Genomic DNA, 12,157 nt, shown 5'->3' on the forward strand with positions numbered 1-12,157 from the left:
GAAAAAGTTATTTTGAAAAAAAAAAAGGAATATAAAAGAAAAGGACAAGCCTGTCCTGGGTATTCTGGTGAGAATCAATGCAAGTCTGCCCAAGTTTGATTTTCAAGGGCACCATCTTTGGCCCTCCTCCGATGCTCCCCATTGGCCTTGGTTGTCAAGAGTCTAAGAACGCAGTCCTACCTTTCAGACTGAACCCCGTTCCTGAGTGAGCCCACATAGGTCTTCTTCTTATCGACGGGCATCACATCCACGTAACCCCCACTCTCGTTCTTGATGACTCCTGCGTGCACAGCCGTCTTACAGATGCTCGAAGTCTGAAAGTGTAGCAAGAGCTGTGATCAGTGTCAGGTCCCTGGATGGAGGCCCGCTGGGGTCAACCACCCCTTGGCTTCCTGATTGGTGGGGTTGACCACATTAACCCCTAGGAAGTAACCATTGCTACCTTGGTTCCTCAGTGGCCTCTCCAGAGAGACCTGGCATCACCGTTCATTCATTCATTTATTTGTTTGACAGATATTTTCCGAGCATCTACTACATGCCAGGCATTGTCCTAGATGCAAGAGGATTCAGTGGGGAACAAAATAAAGACTCTGCCTTCATGCACTAAAGGGAGACAGACAAATACACAAACAAGGAACTCAAGCTGTGAAAAAAAACAAAACCAGATCATGAGATAAAATGAACAGTTAATAAAGGAAGATTGCTCTTGATGTGATATTTGAGCTTAGATCTGAGTGACAAAAAAGGAAACAGCCACAGCCATGGGAATATCTCTGGGCAGAGCATCCCAGGCAGAGGGAACAGATGGTGCAAAGGCCCTGGGGTAAGAGTGAACTTGTCACATCCAAGGAATAGAGACTGAGGCCAGAGTGGCTGGATATAAAGTCAGGCAGAAGGTGGCAGGAGGAACGGGGAGAGGTGAAGGGGTCCAATTGTGTGGGCCACAGGGGGAGTTTGGGTTGATTCCCGGTGCTGAGTGGGCCACCGGGTTTCAAGCAAGGCTAGGAAGTACTATCTTCTAAAATCATCAAGCAGTCCAATCCCTGGGTAACAAAATCATTGCATTAAACTTTCATAAGGGTTTTAATTTATCCAATAGAAAAATAGTCCTCAGATTGGGCTGTCTGAGAGTAATGAATCAACATTTCCAAAGATGGAGAAATAAATTCAGGGCTGGTGCTTGCGGAAGATGCAGGCTCCTGGGCCTCAACCTGACTCACTGACTCAGAATCTCCCCAGGTGAGGGCTAGGTGACTCTGATGTACACTCAAGGTTCAGAACCAGGGAGGAAACACCCTCCTGTCTCTCCTACAGTCCTTGCATCTGCCCTGTGCTAGAATCTGACACTGGCCTTGGCAGCGAGTCTCCATCCTCACTGCAGTGCAAACCACATGCAGCATCTTTGCTTGATGGTGATATGGTGCCCAGTGTAGCCCTCTTCCCACTCTCAGATTCAGTTGCTCTGACGTGAAGCCCGAGACTGAGTATTTTAAACACTTGTTGGGTTATTGTCTGTAGCCAGGAGAATCACCCCAGTGACATCTGATGAAATGTTCTACTAGACTGATGGGGTCAGCTGCTCAGCCCAGCGTAGCCACTGGTCAATTTAAAGATAAAAAGTCAGATCCGATGTCCACAGGGCAGGATGGCTGACTCCAGCCCTGCCTTCATCCACCCCGTGACCTACGGCATCACAGGGGACATCGCCTACAGAGCCTGTGTGTCGAGGAGGGACAAGGCAGATGGGGCTGGGTTGGTTCTGCTTTATGCCATCCCCTCGTGGTGCAGGGAGTGGAGGACAGAGGCCACCAGTGGCCATGTCCCGAATTTGTAAACGTCACCAAAGCCATCATCAATGTGGGTCACTCAGCAGGAGGGTAGGTCTGGGTTGTGTTGTCTCTCAGTGCCACCCCTCTGTACAAGACCAGGACCCAGTGGTCACATGTGGAGTGACTATGATCCCAACCTCTTGTTAACCAAGGCACCTCCTCTGTGAAGAGGGTAAGAGAGTAAAGAAGACAAATCCTGCATGATTCGACTTCTGTGAGGCATCAAAAGTAGTCGCATTTACAGAAACAGAAAGTGGAATGGTGGTTACCGGGAGCAGGGGAGTTGCTTCTCATTGGGCACAGAGTTTTAGATTTGCAAGATGAAAAACTGGAGATCTGATCCCAACACTGTTCACATACTCGACACTACTGAACTGCATACTTAAAGATGGTTAAGAGGGTACATATTATGGTATATATATTTTACAGAGTGTGCGAGCAAGCAAAGTTGCACCCAAGCCCAGCGGAGGATGCTTCCCAGAAGTGATCAGTACACTCTCGAGAGTGGTCAGCACAGCCTCTGCCCCCAGCATGTCCGAGTTCCTCTGTCTTCACCACAGTCCTCAGCTCTGTTGTGTCTGGAAGATGTACCCTGAACTGACCTTTGAATAGGACAAGCAATCCACCTAGGAGGTTCCTAACACCAGACAAGAATGGATGGGTTGAAGTGGGCTCTGAGGGAATACCGGTTTGAACTATCAACCTAGCCGAAGCTTGTTACTGCTTAGAAACGGCGACACTCCCTCTGGAGGGAGCTGCCCTCAGACAGTCTGCTCCGCCACGGCCCTTCACAAACCAGGTCACTCCAGACAAGTTGCTGGTTTTGCATCAGAAGAAAAATACACTTCACAGCTGAAGATCCCGCCCTGCCTGCTCCCTGGGGAGTTAATACTGCTGTTAAAACGGTGCAGCGTCCCAGAGCCAACAGGCACACTCACACTATAGACGTGAGAACTGGGTTTCTTGTTACCTGAGTCACTGAAGGCCAGTTTCTTTAACCGTCCACACAAACAGGTCTTGTCTTCAACAAATAAATTAAACGGATGACGGCAGAGTTCCTTAGACTGAAGTAGGCTCCAGAGGGTGGGGTGGGTGGGGAAGGTTGTCTGCAAAGCCCTTAGGCTGCAGGGAGAACTGTGGACCTAGAGGGTTGGCAAGAACTTTTGGGTTTTTAGCACCAAGCCTGGGAAACCCCTCATCTCAGGCAAACCAAGGCGGCTGGTCAACCCTGTTGGCACAAGGAAGACTTCTTTTTCCCCCTGAGGGAGGATTCACAATTTTCCAGTTCTCAAAAGGGTTTGTAGCCCCAAAAGGTTAAGAAGCAATCAGTTGGCCACCATCTCAAAGAGAAGCAGGGGGACTTTGGAAATGAAATGATCATTTTAGAATCCTTCTGGGTCCACCGTGTGTGGGGGTGAGCTGGAGGCGAGCACAGCCGTGATTACTGCTCTACTGGCGGGCAGAACTGGGACTTTTTCTTGTCTCTCTGGGTACTGCTCACTCTGCAGAGGCCCCGGTGCCATTTCTTCTGCAGTCCCAGGAGGGATCACAGCCCCAGGAGGGACCACACCCCCTGGGGTCCCAAACTCGCCTTCCCGCAGGTCCTTCCCAGGGAGGTACGTTCTCTGAAGCTGCCAAGAGATGGGTGTTTTGGTGCTGTGCCCTCTGTGACAGTCCTGTGCCTCATCCCCAGAGGATTTCTGGCCCCCAGTGGCACAGAAGTCTCTTGTGATAACACCCAGCCGTGGGACTGGAAACCTCCCACCCACGGCCAGATCTTCCCTACTCCACAGGACCAGTCACCAAAGCACACATCTTCCACCGCTGATGCTGGGCAAACCTTTTCTTCCCCTTTCTCTCTCCTTCCTCCCACACCGCTCCTTTTAATGCTTCTTCCCTAAAGGTGCAAGTAATCTGCTTCCTCATCTCAGGACTAGAGGCAACACCAATATCTGAATGTTTATTAACAGCCACTATCAACAAAGATCTGATCTCAGCAACCCTGCCTCCAACACTTGACTGTGTGGCCTTGGATGACCAATTTTAACACCCAGAGCCTCTGTTTTCTCAATATAAAATGGGGGTCATCCTAGATCACACTTTCGAGCATTTCATGTCAGGCCCAGTTGTAAGTGTTTCATGTGCCTTGATACAGGAAACCCCCAATAATCCAAAAGGTAGGTGGTATTATTATTATTATTATTATTATTATTATTATTATTATTATTATTATTATTATTATTATTATTATTATTCCCTCTTAACAGAGGTTGAACGACTTGCCCTAAATCACTGGGCTGGCAAACAGCAGAGCCAGGACTGCCACCCAGAGCCGGCAAGCTGCACACGACTCGACACAGGTCAGTAAGAGCCTAAGAGGGGCTGTTGGAGACTAAGTGAGATGAAGGGCTTAATGCTCTCGACAGATGTTGGTTCCTAAGACAAATACCATCACCATGATCATTCCTCTCGCCGGCACCAAAGAATTATTGAAAATTCTCAAGTGACTGTCATCTCTAACCCAGTGGTCCTCAAAGTCCAGTCCCAGACCAGCAGCCTCAGTGTCACCCAGGAACTTGTTGGAAATGCAGATTCTCTGGCTCTACCCCAGACCCAATGAGTCAGAAACAGGGAGTGGGAACCGGAACTCTGTTTGAACAAGCCCTCCAGGGGATTCTGATGCATGCACCAACGTAAGAATTTATCCAGCCACCAAGGGAGACAGGACAGATAAGAAAACTGAAGTTCAGAGCAGGAAAGGCTTGTCCACCATCCCACAACTGGTAAATGTCACAGCTGGGGCTTCAATTTGCATCTTCTGACCCAGACTTAGTTTGCTGGGCTACACCCTGATGCTTCTCCTGCCTGCAGCTCACCACAAAGTGCGGGGTCTGCCAAGGAACGCAGTGAGCAGGAACTGCAGGCACTATTAGGCCCTTCGAAGGTCTGGAGACAACTCTCCCAAAATAAATTTCTTAGCTAAACAGACATTTTCCAAAAGGCATCATCATTTCCCAGAATACAGAGTGACCTAGAAACCAAGGCCAGAAAAGAATCTCTGAAACGGAGGAAGCTTTCCCTTTCTGCCTCTTGTCCTTCCTTCTTTTATTTTCTGAAGAGTTGTTTAAGCACTAACTATCGCAGTTTTGTGTTTACGCATACCTTAAACAAACATTAATTGAACAGTTTTTGTGTGCCCAGCCCTGTCATGAGCACAATGGTTCCAAAAGTTTAAAACCCTAGTGAGTAAGTTAGTTAAGGACCGTGTACAGGTTTTTACAAACGAGCCTGTTCACACCTGTATACTTACGAGTGTGGGTTCATTCAAGCAAGGCAGAACAGAGTAGGGAAAGAACAGCCCCTAAAGCAAGACACACCCTCATTTGCATCTCACCTTTGCTACGTGCTAGCTGTGTGATTTTAGGCAGGTTATTACAAGCCTCACTTTCCTTCTCTGTAAGATGGGGATAACAAAAACTAGAGAGTTTAGAAAAACTAAAACACAGTAAAAGGTAGCCTTACACTATTACTAAATTTTCATCAAGTTCTCCTTGCATTTCTAATCTTTTTTTTTTTTTTTTGGCTTTATATGTTTAGCTGTTACGTTGTTTGGAGCATATAGACTTGATTTTCATACCTTCACAAATCATACCTTTTGTGCCATTATATAATGAATTATGTTATTTAAAGCATTTGAAAATCAAAGACTCTGTCTTTAGCAGATTTTGGTTCAAACATTTAGTATAACATTTGATATACACTATTTTATCCCTTCATTAAACTTTTAGAATTCAATTTTGGCTGAACAGTTTTCAAGGAGAAACAAGACTCACTTAAAAGGGAAAGAAAAAAAGATGGGGTGGTGGGAGGTTAGTCATGAAGGTCTGCAGAAGTCAGTGACCTCATATTTACAAGAATCCAGAATAAATGAAGGCAGATGGAAGCAAAAGTGGTGGTGGTAAAAACGGGAGAACCATAAAAATGTAGATGAGAAAAGGATGAGTAAAAATGTTAGCTAGGGATGAGTGATGCCAATCTAGTCATGGAAAATTCCCTGGACTAGATCTGGAAGGTTCCCTGGATTAGAGAATCCCAGCTCTGGCTCATTCTATGGAGAGGGAGACAACTTGGCAAGAAGGGGAAACAGCCTACTGGGCAGAGCTGTGACCACAGTCACATCTTCTGTCCCCAACCTGGGCAACTGGAGGGAACAGACTACCTTCTGTAGGATTCACTTAAAGAAAATCAGGCTAAGACTTCCTTGCTAGAGTTAGGAGGGGAAAATGGAAGAACAGACTCCAATATAATAAGAGTGGTTATTAACCAGTAGAAAGTTGGGGATAGTTTCTATTTTCTTCTGTGTGCTTTTAGCTCAGTGTGTACATAGACAAAAAGAAATGCAGAGAGAAGAGTGGACCAATATCTATAAATGTATCAGGGGAGCCAGAAAGGTTATTAAATATCTGGAGAAATGAAGGCTATGATGCACGGAATCTTTCACATGTAAAAAGCATGTCACTGGGGAAGTGGGATTCCATTGACCAAACCCTCAAGTCATGTGTGTAAGTCAAGCTACACCTGCATCTGTATTCACTAGCACAGACAGGTGGAAGTACAGACATTCCCGTAAATGTACAGACTACGAAAATGGTAGCAGAAATGGTGGTCGAAATTTAGCTAAAGGCACAGAAATGGGATCTCAGGTTTCTGGTGTCCAGACCTTGGAATGCAGTTTTGAGAAGTGGTCACCGAATGGGCCAGGATACTCACATCTGCATAAATGTTGGTTCCAAACACAGGAGCCCAGTAGGACGGCTCATCTTTGCAGTGCGCCGGACAACGAACTCTGGAAAACAAGAAGCGTTTAGGTGATGGCTATAATCAGCAGAAAACAAAACTTCTTGAGAAAAGCAGCTGGCCCTCTTAATTTGAACATCAAGATTTAAGTACTTAGATGAAAGGTAACTACCACACAGTTTACTCTTTAAGAAAAAAAAAATACACCTCTCCCACCCTAACAGCGATCACAATACTTTTCCTTTTCTTAAAAGGGCATATAGAATTAAAAAACTCCAAATGAAAAGACATGCACAAACAACGAGCAAAAGGAAATAAAAATCTAAGAGAGCGGAGTTTGGGATCGTCAGGGGCTGTACCTCCCATTCTTGGTTGTGAGCCAGTTCATCCTGTGGGTACATTATGGAGATTATAATCAATAGACTTTTCTAAACACTGTGTCCCTGTGTGGAAGAGGAAAGGGTGGAGGGCCCTCACCTCAGTGAGTCACAGAATATTCCAGGGAGGGGGCGCTGATAACCTGAGGGGGACGGGTTAGCTCCCCGCTGTGTCAGTCACCACATCCCTGCCACAAGGGATGAAGAAAGCGCCTCAAACTGGAATCTCTCACACCAGGAAAGAGCACGGGCTGTACTTAAGAAAAGGTCTTTTTGTCTTTATCTGGAACAGTACACAATGGGCTGGAGCCCAGGGACCAAGAAACCAAAATGGTGGCCAAAGCCATCTGGCCCCAAGACAGAAAGGATTCTGGGAGGGAGGAAAGCAGGCAAAGCAACCAAGAGGTTGAAAGGGTCCTGTGTGGGGAGGGGCCAGGGTGGCCAGAGAGAACAAGGATGTGTCTGAGATTTAAAGAGGGAAAAAAAATAATAATTTGGGTGAGAACGTTCTTTCTTTCCTACTGCTTTCAGAATGGCAGATCAGAAAAATATTTTGGTTATTTGTAGTATGTCAAGTTTTTCTTTTTGTTTGTATTTTCTGAAATGACTTCCTTCTGTTTCTCTTTAATATTTGGAAAATATTAAAGTTTTTTTTTTCCCTCGAACATTCAAGGTTGGGGGTCGACGTGGGAGTGGGGATGGAGGGTGAGCCAGTGAGAAAGGCCTGGGGGAATGTGAGTAGGAAAAGCGGAAGTCAGGGACCCCATCCAGTCCCCGCTCCCTCACCAGCACCCTGCGGGGGCTCTTCCCTGCTCCCACACGAGGGCCTCCACCTGTTAGTTTTAAGGTCACTCTTTTCCTTCAAGAATCCACAGGCCTCCAGGCCTAGGATAAGGGCTCACAGGACGCTACATCACCCAGCTTCTGAGAGGATCTAACAGGTACTTCAGAGACACCCTTTCTTTTGTTACGATGCATCTTCCTCCAAAAATCAGCCTATTAAGGTTTAGACAGATGCACGTAAAACCTCCTCCTCAGGCGAACAAACTGTGGTCCCTCCACGGAATGGAATGCCACTCGGCAACATGAAAGGATAAACAAATCACCAATGCTCTCAACAACACAGATGAATTGCAAAGCACTGTGCAGAGTGAAAGAAGCCAGACACAGATGTCTACACGTGGTGATGGATCCATTTATGTGAAATTCCAGAAAAGGCACAATTATAGTGACAGAAAGTACAACAGTGATTGGCAGGGATATGGGTGGGAGGTGGAGGGAGAGGACCGACTACAAGGGAACTTTCTGGGGTGATGAAAACATTCTCTACCTGGATTGTGGTGGTGGCCACAGGACTGTGCACATTTGTTAAAACACATCAAAATGTATATGTATAATGGGTGGGTTTTTTAAAGAATAAAGTTTAGCTGATTTAAGATGTGTTAGTTTCTGGTGTATAGCTTAGTGATTCAGTTATACATATGTATAATTTTTCATATTCTTTTTCATTATAGGTTATTACAAGACATTCAGTGTAGTTCCCTATGGTATTTTTCTTTCTCTTTCTAACTTTCTTCACTTAGTATGATAATCTCTAGGTCTATCCATGTTGCTGCAAATGGCATTATTGCATTTTTAATGGCTGATTAGTATTCCATTGTATAATCCCCACTGAGGATTTGTTCTTTTAATGTCCCTCTGGCCACTCCAATGCTCAGCCAGAGTTGAGAACCAGCAGCCTTAGGGAGAGGTTGAGGATTCCTGACTCTGAGCACAAAGCAGCTGATTTCCCAGATGTGCCCACACAAGGGCCCCGTGGAGAACTCAGCCGTGCTTGGCGTGTTGACCCCCAATCCAGCATGGTGCCTTCTCCTCTCAGCCCCAGTGTTTGCAAAACCAGATCCCAGAGAGCCTTACCTTGGGCAGTGGGTCCCCGGCTTCTCAAATGGGCAGAGTTGGGCAACCGTGGTGTAGCAGTCCAGGTCCTGCACTGTGAATGGGAATATGTTGGGAAAGGGTCAGGTGGCCAGCAGGCTTGGGCCTTGGGCTACCAGCCTGTGAAATGGGCTGCTGGACAACCAGGTCCCAGGGCTCCCTGGGCCCCCAAACTGAGATAAGAGCTGGGATGAGGACCCAGCAGGTGCCAAGGCCCAGTGCTCCAGCCACCTCCCCTAGGGTCACTCGAGGTGTAAGACAAAATTCAAGGCCAAAGTATGTTTACAGATCAAGGGTGTCATCACCCTCAAAAGTTTCTCTGTGGGACCAGCCAACTTTGCATTTGCACAAGGTTTTCGTATTTTGAAGCCCCTCCCTCTACTTTTCTCATGCTGGATCCTCGTAGCAGGTATTATTCTAATTATACAGATGAGGAAACGGAGGTCCAGAGAAGCTAAGTGAACCCCTGAGACCACACAGGACGTGGGTGAGGGCCCAGGGTTCCAATTTCCACCCTAGAGCTCTCTGCTCACATCCCTGCCAAGGGGCAGGTGACTCCTTCCAGGCCACATGTTGTGTTTTAACAACAGATATAGGAAAGTGCTCCTAATACTGACCAGCCTCTATTCCAGGGCTCAGCAAACTCTTTCTTAAAGAGCCAGAGAGTAAATATTCCCAGCCCTGTGGGCCCTATGGTCTGTGTTATAACCACTCAACTCTGCTGTTGTAGCAGAAACCAGCCATACACGATGCAGAAAAGAATGGGCATGGCTGGGTGCCAACAAAACTTTATTTACAAAAACAGATGGCAGGCAGGGTTTGACCTTGAGGGTGGCAGTTTGCCAAACCCTGGCCCACACTATCACTTGGATGGGCCAGGGATGGACGCAGCAATCCAACAAGGGGACTGGTTTACTACACCAAGGGACTGCTATACAATAGAATGCCGGAATATCATTAAAATTAGGTTTAGAAGTCCACTTAAAGGTACAGAAGTATCTTCTTGATACATTATTATTTAAAAAAAAAGAAAAACAAGTTACCAATTCCACTTCAATTTTTTAAAGCATACCAATGTATATACTCTTAATATTTAGGGAAAAGATATTTACACATATCCACCAAAATATTCACAGTGGTCATCTCTCAGTAGTGGAATTTAAGTCTTTTTTTTTTTTTAAATGATTCTCTCTTTTTTAAATTATCTAGAAAAAATAGGCATTACTTTTGTGATAAGGAAAAAAAGCTGCTAACTGTTTTTAATAAAAATGATGTCTAACCATATATTCTTGCATCCAAGGCAAATGACAAGAATTGTCATCCCAGGGAAGAAAGAGTCAGCAGGCAAGCTTCCAGGGGAGGATGCTGGGCAGGGTGTCCCTGCATCTCTGCCCACCTGAGACTATTCCAGTCTCGTGCCCAGGCTGGGGGGCTATAATGCAGACGTCCACTTCGGGTTATAGCATGCGCTTCAATGGGTGCATCTCACCCAGACAAATCAACGTACCACAGGCAACAAAAAAACTGGGCCAGAGGTAGCAAATATGGGCCATATACCTCCCTATATTTCCCCTTCTTGACCTTGGCAGACATTACTAATCGATCAAGCTCTGTCTTCTGCTGAGCCCTGAAGGAGGCCTCAGAATCCTCCTCAACACAATGCTCCCAAGTAGCCACTATCAGTCAATAGAAACTGACACTGTGTGTGCAACCTATAAGCTACTCTAGACCAAGGCATTAGTATTTCAGTGACATTTGGCTGGGAACCCAGATACGTGTTTTGGGTTTAGTAATTTAGGGCTGATGCCAGGTTCAGATATGCTTAGAAACTAGTTAGAGAATCAGCCTCCTTGGGAACCTTTTAAAAAGTCTTTACAATGCTGAGAACAGCAGTGTTAGCAGGCATGGTAAACATTAAGTCAAAGACTAAGGGGAATGAAATCTGCAGGGAAACCCAAGATAATCTGTGTCCTGTGGTCATATAAACAAAGACTAGCCAGCTTACCTTTTACTTTTGACACCGTAAATGAGCTGGAAGACTTGTATTTGCTGTAAACGGAAACATTAAGTGAATGCAAACAGAATTGCTTCTAAAAGTACACGCTTGCTCTTGCACTAATTTTATTTACAGCCTCAACTTCACATTTTCCTACTTGTTTCCCATCAGTCCCAAAGCCCTTCGGGCATTCTAGAGCAGGAACTAAAATAAGAACATTCTAGAGCAGGGCTTGTTAGCCTTCTCTGTGCCAAGGACCCCTCCAGCAGTCTGTAGAAGCCTCTGGACACCATCTCAGAATAATGTTTTTTTAAATGCATATGATATATTGAAAAGATTAGGTTATCATTAATATCATTATCAGAGTATTAAAACAAATTTGTTAGAGCCACAGCTGTGCCTCTATTAACATATTAAAAATAGAATTGAGAGGCAGGTCTTCTAACTACTGTCATGTCGGGGTCATGACAGCAGAGACTGTTTCAGAGACTGTTTCAACATGTTTCTGGCAAGTGGATTTCCACCACAGAAAGTTGCCAGCCCTACAAGTGCTACTCAGGTTTGAGGCATATCCATTGGGAAGAAAATACCACATTTCAATTAAAGGTCACTGAAAATAAAGCTTTAATTTGCTTTGCATTTAGGCTTTGAATTCTAAATGGTGAAGAACCCCACTCCGGATGCAAAGCTGGCCACTGGAAGGGACCAAAAGTGGCTTCAGGACAAGTGTCCCAGGCAACACAGAATCTGAACCTGTGGCCAAGCCTACAGCTCCATCAGTCCCTGTGCTGAGCTTAGTCAAGACTGGTGTTGAGGTCACCCAACCCATATTTCCGTGAATAATTTCTTTGCTTTCGTTTAAACGTCCTTGCTCTTTTTTTGTTTACATAACCCCCCCACACACCAAATCCCCAGCTAAGACAGAAGAAGAAATATTGCAACATCGCCTGAAGAACCAGATCTTTCCAAGCAGAATGACTCACATAGTTTTTGAAATGTTCTGTGTGGCTTCACAATTCGGACGGGACATGTTCCCTTGTGACCATCACAGGAACATCTGTTGGGCGACTGCCTTGTCACAGAGCCCAGGATGGGTGCTGAGTCAACAAGGGTCCACAACATACCACCCCATGATGGGGTAGCTGAGTGTCAGCCCTGGGTCCTACTGTGACCCTTGTTTATAAATGAGGGTGTTGCCACCCAGAAGGAATGAAGAAACCAGC

The 12,157-nt window shown here is 45.8% G+C and overlaps 1 protein-coding gene across 11 annotated transcripts in view; it reads right to left on the reverse strand.

The window, feature by feature from the left end:
• CRISPLD2 (cysteine rich secretory protein LCCL domain containing 2) overlaps positions 1–12,157 on the reverse strand; it is a 120,508-nt gene that overhangs the window by 71,206 nt on the left and 37,145 nt on the right. For all 11 annotated transcript variants that reach the window (XM_074370319.1, XM_074370320.1, XM_074370321.1 and 8 more), the window contains 4 exons: positions 10,944–10,987; positions 8,921–8,993; positions 6,600–6,675; positions 181–314 (listed from right to left, as the gene is read on the reverse strand). In XM_074370319.1, the coding sequence (XP_074226420.1) occupies positions 181–314; positions 6,600–6,675; positions 8,921–8,993; positions 10,944–10,987 (327 nt within the window). The remainder of the gene's footprint in view (positions 1–180; positions 315–6,599; positions 6,676–8,920; positions 8,994–10,943; positions 10,988–12,157) is intronic.

The sequence above is a fragment of the Camelus bactrianus genome, chromosome 9, assembly GCF_048773025.1.
Source record: "Camelus bactrianus isolate YW-2024 breed Bactrian camel chromosome 9, ASM4877302v1, whole genome shotgun sequence".
Taxonomy (NCBI): Eukaryota; Metazoa; Chordata; class Mammalia; order Artiodactyla; family Camelidae; genus Camelus; species Camelus bactrianus.